The following is a 20,294-nucleotide window of genomic DNA, read 5'->3' as shown; positions in this document are numbered from 1 at the left end:
CTCTAGAGTTTGCATTTTGGGGGGACTTTGGGTTTAGGTTGCTGCTTGTCTGGAGTCTTTTAGTTGCAAGCAATAGAAAATCCAGCTGAAACTGGCTTTGGAAACATGGAATAATTGCCTCACGTAAGAAAGGATAATCCAGTGGTGGGACCGATCTTCAATGTGGCTTGATCTAGGACTTAGTAGATACCCCAGTCACAGGCCAGGCTTCTCACTCTACCCGCTACCCTATTCCTGAGCTGACGGCAGGGGGCCAGGCCAGGCCACGATGATGGCTTTGTCCCTTGCTTTGTGCTCCCCACTGAATCGGGGCTGGAGTCTCAACCTGAGAGGGGTGTTAGCAGGACACCCATCAACAATCCAGGGCAGCTGCCAGAGGTAGGAGGCCTGGTCCCGGGCAGACGAGGCTTCCTGTCCCTCCAGAACCACCCCGTGTTCAGTGCTCGCTGCGCCCTGTAGTCTGGATTGGACCCCTGCCCTCGGTGCCGAGATTCCACAGCCCCTTTGGGATGCCCACATAGGCCACCATTCCGTCCACAGAACAATGTTGAAAAGGAAAGACTGGCCCATTTTGATAGACTGGAAGGTTCCAGAGTATCTTTAAGATGACCAAGAGCATCGCTGGACACTCCCGTTTTAGAGGATATATTTAATCACATTCCCGTTCTCCTAGCTTTCCTTAGAACCATGCTTTTCTTGGACTTTTATCCTTTCAAGTTTTTGATTTCTTTGGAATTGAAATTCAATTGAAAGGTTGAAAAGGGAAATCTTTTTATTCTAATTATATTATAGACATCTAAAAAGCCTGTAAACCCTTCTAGATCTGTCATGTATATTTATTTTCCCCTGTGCATTCGGATAAGATTGTGCTTTTTGAATTTTCAAACAAACATTTGATGACCCATTATGGTTCGCCTATAAATATACACCTGCAGCTGGTCAGAAAATCTTTTGCATATAAAAGAGAAAAAGATCAGAGTAGCTTATAATATGCCCATGTCTCCCCCGCAGCACCTCCTAAAAGGAAGGGAGGGATCGTGTCCACAGAATGACTATCTTGCTTTTTGAATGTGTAGAGATTTTTAATTGCTATAATAGTACTTTTGGTTCTAGAAAAACACTTCATTACTGACATTTGAAGCTTATGCCTTCTGCAGCTGATTACTATTCAGTTAGACACAAATTCTGGTTACTGGTTGGCTAATCACTGCCTAAGCGGGGAGAGCCATAGGTCTTTTTAAATGTGCACTGACAGTTTTTACTGTCTTGTTTACAGGTCACTGGACTTCATGAATTTTGTTTTCAGTCTTTTTCCTGTAAGTACATGTTGAATTTTGAGTAATATAATTGATTTTATAAGCTAGAAAAACGATAAAATAGTAGGATGCCATATTCATTGTCCAAACATTTAATCTGCTATGAATGTTAAGGTTGGAACCACTTCTCTGTTCTGAAAAAAAAGGTTGAATGACATGTCCTGAACTCTTAAAAGTAGAAAAGATTGTCATTTTCAATAATTTTTCAGTCATGCTGTTGTAATAGTTTTCTTTCAATGCATAATTTATTTTAGAGATTGCTTCATCAGTGTCTTATTACAATCAAATCATGAATAGAATGCTGGTAGTACATGAAAATGTCAGGAATTACTCTAAAGTGAGTTAGACTGTTGTATTACTTTATAGTTTGCTTTGGCTCAAAGAATGCTGACACCATTAGATTGCTTTTCTGAAGGTAGGAAAGTGGGAACTTGCAGTTGATCTTCTGGTTGGTGTCACCTGACACATGGGATTGACTTGACCCTCTGCAGTTGGTTGGTGGATGGCCCCAGGCAGGCACACAAGTGCAAACAAGGTTCTCCATCTCAGGGTGTCCAGGCCACCTCCTCCACTTTTGTTTCATGGTCGTCAAGGGATAGAGATTCTGACCAACCTCTCATCACTTTATTGGAGGGAAGAAAGTGGGGCAAGAAGACAATTTAGGTTCCTTAATTGGAGTTTTATGACTTTTTCCATGGCTGGTCTATCAGTTTAGTCAAGTCAAAAACCATGCTTCTTCAGTTAGCTAATTACAGGTAGATTATCTATTTTTTTATTTTTCCTCGATGTTCTTTATACCAAGGCTAAAAAACAAAATAGGTTTAATTCTGTTGCCTGAAAGCTATGTGATCATAGATTGTATTTCCTCATTTTGTTAAGATGATGAAGACTTGGCAATGATGTTTTCCATCGTAATTTTTTTGAATTAATTTTGAAGCTCATAAAACACTGTAGATGACCCTGAGGGAGGGTTTGCAAAGCCGGCTTCCCTCCGAGATGCCCCAAAGTAAATTCAGTAAGTTCAATTCATTCCTATTTTGAAGTCCATGCAGAGACAGATCTTCAGTATTATTACAAAAGCAATGCTGGCTTTAAGGTAGTAAAAGACATGTTTACTTTTTAATTAATTATTTCAGGATATGGGGAGACAGAAACAAAATACCTTCGTTACTTCATCCTTAATCCTTCCCATCCATGTTGAAGCAACTCATTACGTTCATTCTCTTTTATGGCTGAGTAGTATTCCATTGTGTATATATACCACATCTCCTTTATCCATTCATCTCTCAATGGACATTTTGGTTGTTTCTATGTCTTGGCTATTGTGAATAGTGCTGCGATGAACATTGAGGTGCATGTGTCTTTTTGAATTAGAGTTTTGTCTGGGTATATGTCCAGGAGTGGGATTGCTGGATCATATGGTAGGAATTACTCATTTCTCCCAGAGAAAGCCCCCCAGGGCTTGGCACTTGGTCCTTATTTTCAGCTTGAGTATTTCAACAACGTGACTCGCAAGTTCCCCAGAAGGAGCTGTGTTGTTTTGCTAGAAAGAAGGAAGATCAGGTGAAAGAGTGATTCACTCCTTTGGGTTGCACATGTGTCCCCAGGGTTTTGGATTCGCCCAGGCAAGGCCTTCACAGGGTTCAGGAGGAGGTGAGACGCCAAAGGGACAAATTAGCTCTGGGAAGAGCAAGCTGCTTCTGCAGGCACCTGGCAGAGGGTCACGGTGGACGTGAGGAGCACAGACAGTCCATGGCAGCACTGTCCCATAGACAACAAACTCTAAATGTTCCAGCAGCCACATTATAAAAAAAAAAGTAAAAAGACACAGGTGAAATCAATTTTAATAATATATTTTACTTAATGCAATATGTCCAAAATTCAATGATTTTAATATGTAATCAGTATGCAAAGTATTAATGAGATCTTGTACATCCATTTCCTCAGTTTTTAAAATCCAATGTGTATTTTACATTTAGGGCACATCTCTATGCAAGCACTAAATTGTCATCAGAAATCCTCACTCTGCTTCTAGATTTTGTAAAATTTACAGTTGAATGAGTAGATTCACATACCCAAATTGTTCTAAACAGACATAAAACTTTTCCAATAACTGAACTGAGTATCAGTTTTTATTTTATTATTTTTTTCTTTTCCATTATGGTTTATTATAGGATATTGAATGTAGTTCCCTGTGCTATACAGTAGGACCTTGTTGTTTATCCATTCCATATGTAATAGTTTGCATCTACTAACCCCAGACTCCCTGTCCAACCCTCCCCCACACCCCCTTCCCCGTGGCAACCATAAGCCTGTTCTCCATGTCTGTGAGTCTGTTTCTGTTTCATACATAGGTTCATTTGTGTCACGTTTTAGATTCCACGTATAAGTGATATCACTTGGTATTTGTCTTTCTCTTTTTGACTTACTTCGCTTAGTATGATAATACCTAGGTCAATCCATGTAGCTGCAAATGGCATTATTTCATTCTTTTTTATGGCTGAGTAGTATTCCACTGTGTATATATACCACATCTCCTTTATCCATTCATCTGTCAATGGACATTTCGATTTTTTCTATGTCTTGGCTATTGTGAATAGTGCTGCAGTGAACATTGAGGTGCATGTGTCCTTTTGAATTAGAGTTTTGTCCGGGTATGTGTCCAGGAGTGGGATTGCTGGATCATATGGTAGCTCTATGTTTGTTTACTTTTTTGAGGAACCTCCATAATGTTCTCCATAGTGGCTGCACCAATTTACATCCCCACCAACAACGTAGGAGGGTTCCCAAGTATCAGTTTTGAAATGTAAATTTAATCAAATGAAATAAAATTAAAAATTCGGTTCCCCAGTCTCACTAGCCACATTCCAAATACTCGGTGGCCAGACTCAGCTCCTGGCCAGCATATTGGACAGCACAGATACAGGTCAGGACACGCAGATCCCACTGCCCAGGTTAACCAGCCCTTAGATCTCATCACCCAAGTGGGACTGTGCCCTGATAAAATACACAGACATCCATTGATGTGTAATCACAGGACTTTAGAGCAGAAAAGGCCTGGAGCACCACGCTCTCATCTCACAGAGGTGGGGACCACGGCTGGCGGCTGGTGCGGCATTACTTGGTAAATGCAGGGCCTTTGCCATGATACTGAGCAGCCTCATCACTCCTGGATACAAGTGAATTTGCAAATGCAAACGTCCTTAGTTTAAAACTCTACTTCTGGAAAAGAGCTGTGCTGAATGGGTCCTATGATTCACAATATGCCTTTATTCGGGTTTCAGTCAAACACAGATATTTTCTCCATATTCTTTTTTTTTTTTTTTGCGGTATGCGTTCCTCTCACTGTTGTGGCCTCTCCCGTTGTGGAGCACAGGCTCCATACACGCAGGCTCAGTGGCCATGGCTCACGGGCCCAGCTGCTCCACGGAATGTGGAATCTTCCCGAACCGGGGCACGAACCCATGTCCCCTGAATCAGCAGGCAGACCCTCAACCACTGCGCCACGAGGGAAGCCCTTCTCCATATTCTTGCAATTGCTTATCCCCTGAATTTTCTGATTACTTTCCAAATGATAGGAATCTTTAACTTGAATACCATCTCCTTTACACATTTGACTCCTATTTAGTGTTTTATGGCAGGAACTTGTTTAGTGATAAATGATTTGTATCTGGTCTCCAATCATGCCAGGACAAGAACTTCTGCATCATTTCTCTGCCACATCTCACCCCTGAGTTTGCCCTCATACAGAACTTCGTGAAGATTGTCCCCTTCAACAACTGCACCCTGGACCAGGACCTCTGCGTCTTCCATCGGGCAGGATTGCTCAAGTAAGCAGATGCGCATTTGGCCAAAAGATAGTCCATGAAATTTAAAAAAGAGAATGGAACAGGAGCTCCGTGACATTTTAATTTAATGATTTATTTTTAAAATTGTCTTATTGGCGGAGGACTTGATCAAGTGATTTTAACCAGTCCATTTAGGGGAAGAGTCATGGTGAAAGTTGCTGGTCTAGTCAGATATTAGAGCATAATCTAACTCCAAAATAGTCAGAACAATAGCCATGTTGACATTTCTATGGCTGGAACAAGGTAACACAAGAAAGAGTCCCACTGCAGACCCCAATAGAGTAAGAATTGAACGTGTGTCTGTGTGTAAAGGTATTATAGACTGATGTATATGATGGCATTTGTGTTACAGTGAGAAAAGGAAGGATTATTTTGTAAATGGTGGGACAAAATAAAGACAGAAATGTTCTTCATATTCTACAGTAAAATACATTCCCAAGTGATCGAAGAGTTAAATGTAGATATTGCAATAGTTAAAAATTAGAAACTGTTACCTACAGTGCTAGGTTCTGGGCCAGATTCTGAGAATACAGCAATGAACAGCCTACTGGTTGTCCCACATCCTTTCAAAGCTTATAAACACTCCTGTAAAAGTAAAACTGCATCTGCGATGGGTGTACCAGCAGTGGGTCTGTGGGACTATGGAGACGTATCATTGGGAGATGCAGCCCAGTCAGAGGAAGCTTTCCTGAGGAAGGACGCTGAGTTCTAGACAAGGAGTGTGAGTGAAGATTGAACTTGATTGTGCCTCAGGATGGGGAAGGTCTTTTTAGAACATGGAAGAAAAAAATTAAGATTTTTTTTTTTTTTTTTTTTTACTATATGAAACTTCAGAACCACTCTAATTTAATTAAAATGCAGCTGACTAGTGGAAGGATATTTTTAACAAATATAACAGACACAAGGTTGGTATATTTTATATATAAAGAGCTTTAATAAATCAATTAGAAGACTATTTAACACCAAAATAGAAAAACTAACCCCCCCACACAAATGGCCAGACTGTTTGCATATGAAAGAAACAAAAAATCAGTGGGTATTAAAAAATCTTCAAACTTATTGCTAATAAGGGAAAAGAAACAAAAGCAAGAATGAGACATCATTTTTGGTCAGTTGGCGAGAATTAGAATATAGAAACATTCAATTCTAATGAGAAAAATGTAACTCTTGTCAGAATGTAAATAGACATAAAATTTCAAAGGGCAGTTTGGCCAGAACATTAAGGTAGTTTATATTTTTTCACTCTTTACTTCCACTCCTAGAAACATATCCTAAGAAACTTGTTGCAGAGATGCAAACAAAAATTTACATCTGAGGATTAAAGAACATTGGAAATACTCCAAACATCCAGTAGTAAGAGAATGTTTAAATACTTTATGGTACCTATAGGAAGTAATCTATAACTATGCTTACAGTTCATTTTAAAACTATCTAATGATTAGAAAATGCTCAGAATGTAATGTTGGGGTAGAAAACCTATCAAATGAAACAGCATTTAAATATGACCAAAATTTCTAAAGAAGGAAAAAATGCATGAACAAAGTAGACTAAAAGGACACGTGCAGATGTAGTTCATGCCGCCCAGGCCCCCTCGTTCAGGACTAATTTCGCACCTGCGGGATGTGTGGGCACCACCAGCTCAAAGCTGGGTGCCCCGCCGAGGAGACTGCCCTGGACAGAAGAGAGGGCTTTGCCCAAGGTCCACCCTCCTGAGGGCAGCCTGCATCCAGCAACTAGTCTGTGTGTGTGGAGCTGGGGGAGGGACACCTCTGAAGGGTCTTCCCAGGGCCAGGACGCCCCGAGGTGTCAGCTGGGCATTTGTTGTGACCCCGTGGCTTGCAGTCCGTCTTCACCTCTGCCCCGACCTGCCCTGCCCCTCCCCATAGGTGTGGAGGGTCCCAGGAGCCACCCTCATCACCCCCAGCATGCAGATCTCTGTGTGAGGCTGCCTCCTGGGGAACCCGGCTAGCGGCGCTAGAGATGGCCCGTGGTTGCCTCGGGGTGGTAGGAGGACTGTCATGGGTGATTTTTAATTTCCTTTCTCACATTGCCTAAATTTTGGAATTTTCCTATACCAACCTTGGATATAGCAAGTGGTTGAAACCCATCAAATAGGCTTAAGTAACTGGAGAATTTATTACTACACAGAACCAAGGGAAGACTCCGAGGGCAATTCAGGTTCCATACGTGGATTATTAGCCCTGTTGGATCTATCTCTTCCGGGTTGACCCCTTCTCAGACACAGTGGTTGTGGGACGAGTGAGGTAGCTCCAGACCCTTTATCACTTAAGTCCACCAGGTGAAGAGTGGTGGGGATGCTTCTGTTCAGAAGCCCCAACACAGCAGTCTTACTGCATCTCAGTGGCTCAGATTGGCCCTCTGCTGGCTGACTTTGAACCCATCACCGGGGCAGAGGCTGCTGGTTGGCATCCTTGGGTCTGGTCCCAAAGCTCAGGGCTGGGTGGGGGAGGGGTGCATCACCTATACAAATGTGGAGGCTTTTCTGGAGAAATGGGCAATGGAGCTGCTCCCCACACTTCCATCTTGGAATAGGACCAACTCGATCAATAGAAAGTGAACAGTAGATCTATTACAGGAACAATGTCAATACCGTCCATTTTCTATAATTTAACTTTTTCAAGCTGTCTTATTCACATAGTCTCATTCTTACAAAATATTATGGAGCTCATCAAACTGTGCATTTAAAATGGTTATATTTAATTGTATGTAAATTATGCCTCAGTAAAGCTGTTACAAAATCTTGTGGCAAAGGGATTGGTAGAGTAGTTTCAGAGAACTTTCTCTATAATTGATATATTAGCCTTTTAAGTGAAACTTTGAGGAACCTTCTAAATGATCACTTTATAATTGGGGAATGGTTAAATGAATTTTGGCATATTCATTCAGTACATTATTATGCAGATTTTGAAAAAATAAAAACAGATCTATATCATACTGTATGGAATAATAGCTGGGATGGTGAGAAAAGCAAGGGTCAGATGATAATAGTAATAATCGTAATGACAGCTTACATTTATGGAAGGTTTGTAGTGTTTCAAGGACTTTCTTAATCACTTTCCATGTGTCTTTACGCACAGTGACCTTATTAGCTAGATACCATTATTATTATCCCCATCTTACAGGTAAGGAAACTGAGACACAGAGAGGTTAAGTAACTAGTCCAAAATGCACACAGCAGAAAGTAGCAGAGCTGGAACTGGAACGAAGGCAGCTGGCTTCCAGAGCCAACTCATAACTGCCTCACGTATTGCTTCCTATGCTGTGTTTTCAGCGTAAAGCTGTTGTAGCAGAGAGACCCTAAAGCACAGTGGCTTGAGCCAGAGGACAGTTCCGCCTCTACCACACAGTGGTCCAGACAGGAACAGGTGGTCTAAGGAGAGTCATGGCTTTTCCCCACAAAGCTGTCCAGGGACCCAGTTACTTCTCTCATTGCTCCTCCGTCTCATAGAGCAAGGGTCTCACCTACTGTCTGTGTGGAGAGTCAGGGGTCTGCGAATTTGGATGGGAAGAAAAATTACATCTTTCTGTTACTAACCTCTGATTGAAGTTTGACGTGTCCTTCCACTGTGAATGGAGGCAACAAACCTCAGAAGTGTCAGTGAAGCCGTGACTTTGTAGCCCGTGGAAGTCACGGATATTCTCCTGTCACCTTACGGTTGTCGCAGATGTCTCAAAACATGGATGCTCATCATACTTTGAAATTTCAGTAAATTTATTCTCAACCAAAACTTGTTACTTGACGCATTGATGAGGAGGCACAGATATTACCAAAACACACATTTTAAAAAACATTTTGATAGCTCTACTCGATATAATTTGTTGTCTTTGATTTTACACGTTGAAAAGCATCCGTCTGAGAAGGGGTCCCGAGCATCCCCAGGCTGTCAGAGGGGCCCATGGGGCACACAGGTGTTAGACCGCCGTCAGAGTGAGCTCTTTTCCTCTTGGTGCTGTGAGCCGGCTTGGGGCACCGTAGTCACATGTTAGCCACGGGGAAGGGTGCAAAGAGAAAGGGAGGGGAAGACTGTCCTCTTACGGAAGTTACATCACTTCTTGTCACAGTCTGTGCTCGGGAAGTTGGTTGCATGGCCCTGCCGAGCCGCGGGGGAGGCCGGGGGACAAGTTGCTGGAGGGTCAGATGTGCGCCCGGCAAAAACTCAGTTGACTCAGTTATTAAAAGGGAGAAGGGGAGAGGGAAACTGGGGGACCATCGTATCTAGTTTTTATCTTGCATATGTAAAGATGTTCTAGAAGGGTCCACGGGAATTTATTAACCTTTTGTGCTTCTGAGGAGCAGGACAGAGACGTGAGGGGTGTAGATGGCGACGTACTCTTTGCTTTATGTCTGTCGGTTCCGTTTGATTTTTTTCATTAATAAACTTTATTTTTTAGAGCAGTTTTAGGCTCACAGTACAACTGAGCAGAAAGTGCAGAGGGTTCCTACAGACCCCTTCCCCAGTCCCCCCAAAGACTCTCCCACAGTTAACATCCCACACCAGAGCGACACCATTTGTACCATCAAGGAACCTACAGGGACTCACCATTATCAACCGGAGTCCACAGTTTACATGAGGGCTCACTCTTCTGTTGTACACTCTCTGGGTCTGGACAAATGTGCAATGACGTAGCCACCACCATACTAGCATACAGAGTAGTTTCTAAAAATGCCCTCTGCTCCCCCTATCCATCCCTCTCTCCTTCCCCACAGCCTCTGGCAACCACTGGTCTTTCTCCTGTCCCCATAGTTTTGCCTTTTCTAGAATGTCATAGTTGGAATCCTACAGTACGTGGCCTTTACAGATTGGCCTCTTTCAGTTAGTAATGAATATTTTAATGTTCCTCCATGTCTCTTCGTGGCTTGATAGCTTATTTCTTTTTAGCCCTGAATAATATTCCATTGTCTGGATGGACCACATTTTATTTATCCAGTCACCTGCTGAAGGACAGCTTGGTTGCTTCCAAGTTTTGGCAATTATGAATTTCAGCAATTATGAATCTATGTGCAGGTTTTTGTATGGGCGTAGGTTTTCAGCTCATTTGGGTATATACCAAAGAGCACAACTTTAGATTGTATGGTAAGAATATTGAGTTTTGTAAGAAACTGTCTCACTGTCTTCCAAAGTCCTCCACCATTTTGCATTCCCACCAGCAACGAAGGAGAGTTCCTGTTTCCTCACATCCTCACCAGCATTTGTCAGTGTTTTGAATTTTCGCCATTCTTATAGGTGGGTAGTTGTATCTTGTTTTAATTCGCGTTTCCATACTGACTTATGGTGTTGAGCATCTTTTCATTTGCTATTTGCCATGTGTATGTCTACTTTGGAGAGGTGTCTGTTCATATCTTCTGCCCTTTTTTAAGATTGGGTTGTTCATTTATGTTTGATTTTTAAAAAATTATGAGCATGCATTACTTCCATAATAGAAAGTGTAGTTAATTTTTAATCACTGAGATTTTAAATTTTACTATGACTCAGGTGAAACTTTCATTAGAATGTTCTTTATGCTCTCTGCATTCTTACATAGAGTGTATTGGTGGCATTTCCTTACGACTTGGGCTTCTCTTTATGAATAAATACACGCTGATGAGAGCAACCAGATGACGGGATCAGGGTCGGGCCATGGGTCTGCCTGAGGTAGTGGTCTTGTTCTTAGTGGCTTAATTACTTAATTCACAGTAATATTCTTTTCTTGTACACTCTCTCTCTTATTCACTATGTACGTGTATTGCTTTTATTAACAATTAAGTTTAAGCTTTTAAAACGATGAGACTTTCAACACTTGTCTGGAAATTAGTCCTGGTTGCAGCATGGCCCTAGTTTTTCTTTGCAACCATTTGCAGTGTCAGCTTCGTTTTTGTTTTGTTTTAATCACTTACGTATAAAGTTGGAGCAAATCATGTACACCTGGGTTCTTTTCTGAAAAAGTAAAGACTTACAAACCGAAGTAGTTTCTGTGCCTTTAGAAGATCATGACCTTTGTCACCATTCCCATCTGAACCCTCATTGGGAGCTTTCCTTTGTTGCTGTGAGTTTTGTCGCCAGCCCAGTGACAACTGCACACCCGGTTCTCAGCGTGTCCAGCCTTTGCACTTTTACTCTTGTTCCTGTCTGTCTTGTGGCCATGGCAGCAGGTCACTGTTCTCTAGAGCAAGCTTAGATTTTTAATTCTTTAAGTTCTAAACACAAAGAGCTTTACAAATGTTAGGAATGGTAGTTTTGAGTGTAGGATCGTTCAGCTCATAAAGGGAACACGATATCAGAACCGGCTTCTTCCCTATGCTCTTTTTTTTGTTTGTTTTTTGAAAATCTATAAAAATTATTATTATTTTTAACATCTTTATTGGAGTATAATTGCTTTACAATAGTGTGTTAGTTTCTGCTTTATAACAAAGTGAATCAGTTATACATATACATATATCCCCATATCTCTTCCCTCTTGCGTCTCCCTCCCTCCCACCCTCCCTATCCCATCCCTCTAGGTGGTCACAAAGCACCGAGCTGATCTCCCTGTGCTATGCGGCTGCTTCCCACTAGCTATCTATTTTACATTTGGTAGTGTATATATGTCCATGCCACTCTCTCACTTTGTCCCTGCTTACCCTTCCCCCTCCCGATATCCTCAAGTCCATAAGTCCATTCTCTAGCAGGTCTGTGTCTTTATTCCCATCTTACCCCTAGGTTCTTCATGACATTTTTTTTTTCTAGATTCCATATATATGTGTTAGCATACGGTATTTGTTTTTCTCTTTCTGACTTACTTCACTCTGTAAGACAGACTCTAGGTCCATCCACCTCACTACAAATAACTCAATTTCGTTTCCTATTATGGCTGAGTAATACTCCATTGTATATATGTACCACATCTTCTTTATCCGTTCATCTGTTGATGGACACTTAGGTTGCTTCCATGTCCTGGCTATTGTAAATAGAGCTGCAATGAACATTGTGGTACATGACTCTTTTTGAATTATGGTTTTCTCAGGGTATATGCCCAGTAGTGGGATTGCTGGGTGGTATGGTAGTTCTATTTTTAGATTTTAAGGAACCTCCATACTGTTGTCCATAGTGGCTGTATCAATTTACATTACCACCAACAGTGCAAGAGGGTTCCCTTTTCTCCACACCCTGTCCAGCATTTATTGTTTGTAGATGTTTTGATGATGGCCATTCTGACCAGTGTGAGATGATATCTCAATGTAGTTTTTATTTGCATTTCTCTAACGATTAATGATGCTAAGAATTCTTTCATGTGTTTGTTGGCAGTCTGTATATCTTCTATGGAGAAATGTCTATTTAGGTCTTCTGCCCATTTTTGGATTGGGTTGTTTGTTTTTTTGATGTGGAGCTGCATGGAGCTGCTTGTAAATTTTGGAGATTAATCCTTTGTCAGTTGCTTCATTTGCAAATATTTTCTCCCATTCTGAGGGTTGTCTTTTCATCTTGCTTATGGTTTCCTTTGCTGTGCAAAAGCTTTTAAGTTTCATTAGGTCCCATCTGTTTTTGTTTTTATTTACGTTTCTCTAGGAGGTGGGTCAAAAAGGATCTTGCTGTGATTTATGTCATAGAGTGTTCTGCCTATGTTTTCCTCTAAGCGTTTGATAGTGTCTGGCCTTATATTTAGGTCTTTAATCCATTTTGAGTTAATTTTTGTGTATGGTGTTAGGAAATGTTCTAATTTCATTTTTTTACATGTAGCTGTCTAGTTTCCCAGCACCACTTATTGAAGAGACTGTCTTTTCTCCATTGTATATTCTTGTCTCCTTTATCAAAGATAAGGTGACCATATGTGTGTGGGTTTATCTCTGGGCTTTCTATCTTGTTCCATTGATCTATATTTCTGTTTTTGTGCCAGTACCATACTGTCTTGATTACTGTAGCTTTGTAGTATAGTCTGAAGTCAGGGAGCCTGATTCCTCCAGCTCGGTATTTCCTCCTCAAGATTGCTTTGGCTGTTTGGGGTCTTTTGTATTTCCATACAATTGTGAAATTTTTTGTTCTAGTTCTGTGAAAAATGCCATTGGTAGTTTGATAGGGATTGCATTGCATCTGTAGATTGCTTTGGGTAGTACAGTCATTTTCACAATGTTGATTCTTCCAATCCAAGAACATGGTATATCTCTCCATCTATTTGTATCATCTTTAATTTCTTTCATCAGTGTCTTATAGTTTTCTGCATACAGGTCTTTTGTCTCCTTAGGTAGGTTTATTCCTAGATATTTTATTCTTTTTGTTGCAATGGTAAATGGGAGTGTTTTCTTTATTTCACTTTCATATTTTTCATCATTAGTGTATAGGGATGCAAGAGATTTCTGTGCATTAATTTTGTATCCTGCTACTTTACCAAATTCATTGATTAGCTCTAGTAGTTTTCTGGCATCTTTAGGATTCTCTAAGTATAGTATCATGTCATCTGCAAACAGTGACAGCTTTACTTCTTCTTTTCTGATTTGGATTCCTTTTATTTCTTTTTCTTCTCTGATTGCTGTAGCTAAAACTTTCAAAACTATGTTGAATAATAGTGGTGAGGGTGGGCAACCTTGTTTTGTTCCAGATCTTAGTGGAAATGGTTTCACTTTTTCACCATTGAGGACGATGTTGGCTTTGGGTTTGTCATATATGGCCTTTATTATGTTGAGGCAAGTTCCCTCTATGCCTACTTTCTGGAGGGTTTTTATCATAAATGGTGTTGAATTTTGTTGAAAGCTTTCTCTGCATCTATTGAGATGATCATATGGTTTTTCTCCTTCAATTTGTTAATATGGTGTATCACATTGATTGATTTGCGTATATTGAAGAATCCTTGCATATCCTGGGATAAACCCCACTTGATCATGGTGTATGATCCTTTTAATGTGCTGTTAGATTCTGTTTGCTAGTATTTTGTTGAGGATTTTTGCATCCTTGTTCATCAGTGATATTGGCCTGTAGTTTTCTTTCTTTGTGACATCTTTATCTGGTTTTGGTATCAGGGTGATGGTGGCCTCGTAGAATGAGTTTGGGAGTGTTCCTCCCTCTGCTATATTTTGGAAGAGTTTGAGAAGGATAGGTGTTAGCTCTTCTCTAAATGTTTGATAGAATTCTCCTGTGAAGCCATCTGGTCCTGGGCTTTTGTTTGTTGGAAGATTTTTAATCCCAGTTTCAATTTCAGTGCTTGTGACTGGTCTGTTCATATTTTCTATTTCTTCCTGGTTCAGTGTCAGAAGGTTGTGTATTTCTAAGAATTTGTCCATTTCTTCCAGGTTGTCCATTTTATTGGCATATAGCTGCTTGTAGTAATCTCTCATAATCCTTTGTATTTCTGCAGTGTTAGTTGTTACTTCTCCTTTTTCATTACTAATTCTATTGATTTGAGTCTTCTCCCTTTTTTTTTTCTTGTTGAGTCTGGCTAATGGTTTATCAATTTTTGTTTATCTTCTCAGAAAACCAGCTTTTAGTTTTATTGATCTTTGCTATCATTTCCTTCATTTCTTTTTCATTTATTTCTGATCTGATCTTTATGATTTCTTTCCTTCTGCTAACTTTGGGGTATTTTTGCTCTTCTTTCTCTATTGCTTTAGGTGTAAGGTTAGGTTGTTTATTTGAGATGTTTCTTGTTTCTTAAGGTAGGATTGTAGTACTATAAACGTCCCTCTTAGTACTGCTTTTGCTGCATCCCATAGGTTTTGGGTCGTCGTGTTTTCATTGTCATTTGTTTCTAGGTATTTTTAAATTTCCTCTTTGCTTTCTTCAGTGGTCTCTTGGTTATTAAGTAGTGTATTGTTTAGCCTCCATGTGTTTGTATTTCTTACAGATATTTTCCTGTAATTGATATCTAGTCTCATAGCATTGTGGTTGGAAAAGATATTTGATATGATTTCAATTATCCTAAATTTACCAAGGCTTGATTTGTGACCCAAGATATGATCTATCTTGGAGAATGTTCCATGAGCACTTGAGAAGAATGTGTATTCTGTTGTTTTTGAATGGAATGTCCTATAAATATCAGTTAAGTCCATCTTATTTAATGTATCATTTAAAGATTGTGTTTCCTTATTTATTTTCATTTTGGATGATCTGTCCATTGGTGAAAGTGTGGTGTTAAAGTCCCCTTCTATGATTGTGTTACTGTCGATTTCCCCTTTTATGGCTGTTAGTATTTGCCTTATGTATTGAGGTGCTCCTATGTTGGGTGCATAAATATTTACAATTGTTATATCTTCTTCTTGGATTGATCCCTTGATCATCATGTAGTGTCCTTCTTTGTCTCTTGTAATAGTCTTTGTTTTAAAGTCTATTTTGTCTGATATGAGTATTGCTACTCCAGCTTTCTTTTGATTTCCATTTGCATGGAATATCTTTTTCCATCCCCTCACTTTCAGTCTGTATGTGTCCCTAGGTCTGAGGTGGGTCTCTTTTAGACAGCATATATACGGGTCTTGTTTTTGTATCCATTCAGCCAGTCTATGTCTGTTGGTTGGAGCATTTAATCCATTTACATTTAAGGTAATTATCAATATGTATGTTCCTATTACCATTTTCTTAATTGTTCTGGGTTTGTTATTGTAGGTCTTTTCCTTCTCTTGTGTTTCCTGCCTGGAGAAGTTCCTTTAGCATTTTTTGTAAAGCTGGTTTGGTGGTGCTGAACTCTCTCAGCTTGTGCTTGTCTGTAAAGGTTTTAATTTCTCCATCAAATGTGAATGAGATCCTTGCTGGGTAGCGTAATCTTGGTCATAGGTTTTTCTCCTTCATCTCTCTAAATATGTCCTGCCACTCCCTTCTGGCTTGCAGAGTTTCTGCTGAAAGATCAGCTGTTAACCTTATGGGGATTCCCTTGTATGTTATTTGTTGTTTTTCCCTTGCTGCTTTTAATATTTTTTCTTTGTATTTAATTTTTGATAGTTTGATTAATATGTGTCCTGGCATGTTTCTCCTTGGATTTATCTTGTATGGGACTTTCTGTGCTTCCTGTACTTGATAAACTATTTCCTTTCCCATATTAGGGAAGTTTTCAACTATAATCTCTTCAAATATTTTCTCAGTCCCTTTCTTTTTCCCTTTTTCTTCTGGGACCCCTATAATTCAAATGTTGGTGTGTTTAATGTTGTCCCAGAGGTCTCTTAGACTGTCCTCAATTCTTCTCATTCTTTTTTCTTTATTCTGCTCTGCAGTAGTTATTTCCACTATTTTATCTTCCAGGTCACTTATCCGTTCTTCTGCCTCAGTTATTCTGCTATTGATCCCTTCTAGAGAATTTTTAATTTCATTTATTGTGTTGTTCATCTATGTTCGTTTGCTCTTTAGTTCTTCTAGGTCCTTGTTAAACGTTTCTTGTGTTTTCTCCATTCTATTTCCAAGATTTTGGATTATCTTTATTATCATTATTCTGAATTCCTTTTTCAGGTAGACTGCCTATTTCCTCTTCATTTGTTAGGTCTGGTGGGTTTTTACCTTGCTCCTTCATCTGCTGTGTGTTTCTCTGTCTTCTCATTTTGCTTAACCTACTGTGTTTGGGGTCTCCTTTCCGCAGGCTGCAGGTTCGTAGTTCCTGTTGTTTTTGGTGCCTGTCCCCAGTGGCTAAGGTTAGTTCAGTGGGTTGTGTAGGCTTCCTGGTGGAGGGGACTAGTGCCTGTGTTCTGGTGGATGAAGCTGGATCTTGTCTTTCTGGTGGGCAGGTCCACGTCTGGTCGTGTGTTTTGGGGTGTCTGTGGCCTTATTGTGATTTTAGGCAGCCTCTCTGCTAATGGATGGGGTTGTGTTCCTGTCTTGCTAGTTGTTTGGCATAGGGTGTCCAGCACTGTAGCTTTCTGGTCATTGAGTGAAGCTGGTTGTTGGTGTTGAGATGGAGATCTCTGGGAGATTTTCGCCGTTTGTTATTACGTGGAGCTGGGAGATCTCTTGTGGACCAGTGTCCTGAACTTGGCTCTCCCACCTCAGAGGCACAGCCCTGACGCCTGGCTGGAGCACCAAAAGCCTGTCATCCACACGGCTCAAAATAAAAGGGAGAAAAAAAAGAAAGAAAGAAAGAAGATAAAATAAAATAAAGTAAAATAAAATAAAGTTACTGAAATAAAAAATAATTATTAAAAAAATTTTTTTAAGTAATAAAAAATTTTAAAAAAGAAAGAAAGAAGAGAGCAACAAAACCAAAAAACTCCACCAATGATAACAGGTGTTAAAAACTATACTAGGAAAAAACAAAAAAAACGGACAGACAGAACCCTAGGACAAATGCTAAAAGCAAAGCTATACAAACAAAATCACACACAGAGCATACACATACATGGTCACAAAAAGAGAAAAAGGTAAAAAAATATATATATATCGTTGCTCCCAAATTCCACCACCTCAATTTGGGATGATTTGTTGTCTATTCAGGTATTCCACAGATGCAAGTTACATCAAGTTGATTGTGGAGATTTAATCTGCTCCTGAGGCTGCTGGGAGAGATTTCCCTTTCTCTTCTTTGTTCGCACAGCTCCTGGGGTTCAGCTTGGATTTGGCCCCGCCTCTGCGTGTAGGTCGCCTGAGGGCGTCTCTTCTTCGCTCAGACAGGACGGGGTTAAAGGAGCAGCTGCTTCGGGGGCTCTGGCTCACTCAGGCCGCGGGGAGGGAGGGGTGCGGATGCGGGGCGAGCCTGCGGCGGCAGAGGCCTACGTGATGTTGCATCAGCCTGAGGTGCGCCGTGCGTTCTCCCAGGGAAGTTGTCCTTTAAGCAGCGCTCTTAATCCCCTCTCCTCGCGCACCAGGAAACAAAGAGGCAAGAAAAAGTTTCTTGCCTCTTCGGCAGCTCTAGACTTTTTCCCGGACCCCCTCCCGGCTAGCCGTGGTGCACTCGCCCCCTTCAGGCTGTGTTCATGCCGCCAACCCCAGTCCTCTCCCTGCGCTCCGACCCGAAGCCCAAGGCTCCACTCCCAGCCCCGCCCGCCCTGGCGGGTGAGCAGACAAGCCTCTCGGGCTGGTGAGTGTTGGTCGGCACTGATCCTCTGTGCGGGAATCTCCCCGCTTTGCCGTCCGCACCCCTGTCGCTGTGCACTCCTCCGCGGTTCCGAAGCTTTCCCCTCCACCACCTGCAGTCTCCGCCCGCGAGGGGGCTTCCTAGTGTGTGGAAACCTTTCCTCCTTCATGGCTCCCTCCCACTGATGCAGGTCCCGTCCCTATTCTTTTGTCTCTGTTTTTTCTTTTTTCTTTTGCCCTACCCAGGTACGTGGGGAGTTTCTTGCCTTTTGGGAAGTCTGAGGTCTTCTGCCAGCGTCCAGTAGGTGTTCTGTAGGAGTTTTTCCACGTGTAGATGTATTTCTGGTGTATTTGTGGGGAGGAAAGCGATCTCCACGTCTTACTCTTCCGCCATCTTGAAGCTCTGTCAATCAATGTGATTTTTAGTAGACAGTACAGGTGTCTTAATGACTAAGAAAAAAAGGAGCTATGGAGGTCAGAAATCCAGAACACCAAACACTGGGGCTATAGGTGCTGCTGCAGTGGGCTGGCCTGGGCTCGCCTTCCCTCTGCTGCCTCCACCAAGGCCGGGATGCAGCTGGTGGTGGCGGCGCTAGTGGGCGGCTGGACTGCCGTCTACCTGACAGACTTGGTGCTGAAAGTGACAACCTTGGGTCTAAGGACAAGCCCACGGTACCCAGGGTCGGGGCACAAGGCCCGAGGCCTTTTCTCTTCCCCAACCTGCACTGGAGGCAGGTGGCCGGTTCCCACGTGCGGCCTTCCGTGGAGTAAATTAAGCAGAGCCGGTCGCAGTCGGGTTATGGCAGGTCCCACCCGGGAGGCAGGCGCCGCTAGCGGGCTCGGAAGTCCATGCGCTGCCAAACCCCATTCTGCACCCGGGAGGAAAATCAAATGTCCGCCTGGAAAGGCATTGTTTTCCTTCGTTGTCTGCCTTCACTGTCAGCCTTCCTTGTCTTTAAGGCTGCAACCCTCCAGAGACTCTGGTATCGGAAAGAATCTAAATCAAGTTCCTGTTGAGCTCTTAAGGCCCTTCTATATTGTATAAATAGACCCCTGGGCTAGATTTTATAATATTTGAACAACGGCAGTCTTGTGGATTTTTATCTAATACAAAGTAATGCTTTAATTTCTCTTATCTTTTTCTAATTCTTTTTTTAAAATTGAAGTATAAGTGACTTACAATATTACATTAGTATCAGGTATACAACATAGTGATTCAATATTTTTATAGATTATACTCCATAAAAGTTATAAAATATTGGCTATATTCCCTGTGCTGTACATTGCATCTAATTCTTGTCTTTTCGTAAACATGCTTCTCACAGCATGAGTTCTTCTAAAACCATCTTTTGAAATTTTAAAACTTAGAATATCAGTGGAAACGTTTTCAGTTGGAAATAAAAGAAACCCCAACTCAGAATGGCTTCAGCCATAGGGCAGTCATTGGCCTCCATAGCTGGGAGGTCTGGAGATGGGCAGGGCTTTGGGGTTTGAACCTTCGGGGTCCTGGCTTCTTTCCGTGTCCACTCTGCTTCCCCCGTGTCCCCCAGCGTGAAGTTGGCGTCCCTCATGTCGGCCTGATGGCTGACACCTGTGATCACCACAGGGGGGAGCTGGCAGCAGGTGGGCTTTCTTTCCCAGAGGCCCCAGGCCCATGCCCCCCTCATTCACCCTGTTCTTGACATTGAGTGTGCAGGGTGTGCCCGCCCCCATCCTAGGTGCTGGGGAAGCAAAAGTGAGCCAAACCGACAAAAACCCTCGCCCTTATGGTGCCTGCACTCCAGGTGGAAGAGAAAGACATAAAGAAAGAAGAGCGAGAAGATACAGTGTGTGTAAGCGTGAGGGTGACCGCGAAGAGGGATGAGAGATGCAGGTGCGCGGCGGGGTGGGGGGGAGGGAGGCAGGGGAACAGCCAGGTGGGCACGGCCCTCCACACCCACGCTTTTCCTGCCGTGGCTTTAAAATACATCATGTTCTTCCGTTGTTTTTGTTTCACTTCTCTTGACATTTGGGATGGATCGTTCATGCCCTTAAGTTTGCTTACTCTAAATTTCATGACCTCGTGTCCTGGTCTCCCACCCGATCGCATTCCTCTTCCCTTGGGAAGTTATATTTGTGTCTGTCACCTGCCCTTTGGCCATGCTGCTGAGCACGGGGACGAATCACTAACTCAGTCG

At 41.9% G+C, this 20,294-nt stretch overlaps 1 protein-coding gene across 1 annotated transcript in view; it reads left to right on the top strand.

Moving 5' to 3' along the window:
- Window positions 1–20,294, top strand: part of CFAP61 (cilia and flagella associated protein 61) — a 255,995-nt gene that overhangs the window by 79,531 nt on the left and 156,170 nt on the right. Inside the window, exons 12-13 of the mRNA XM_049699137.1 lie at window positions 1,277–1,316; window positions 5,007–5,146. Of these exons, the coding sequence (XP_049555094.1) occupies window positions 1,277–1,316; window positions 5,007–5,146 (180 nt within the window). The remainder of the gene's footprint in view (window positions 1–1,276; window positions 1,317–5,006; window positions 5,147–20,294) is intronic.

This window comes from Orcinus orca, chromosome 16 (assembly GCF_937001465.1).
Source record: "Orcinus orca chromosome 16, mOrcOrc1.1, whole genome shotgun sequence".
Lineage (NCBI taxonomy): Eukaryota > Metazoa > Chordata > Mammalia > Artiodactyla > Delphinidae > Orcinus > Orcinus orca.
This window is presented reverse-complemented; position numbering and strand designations above follow the sequence as displayed.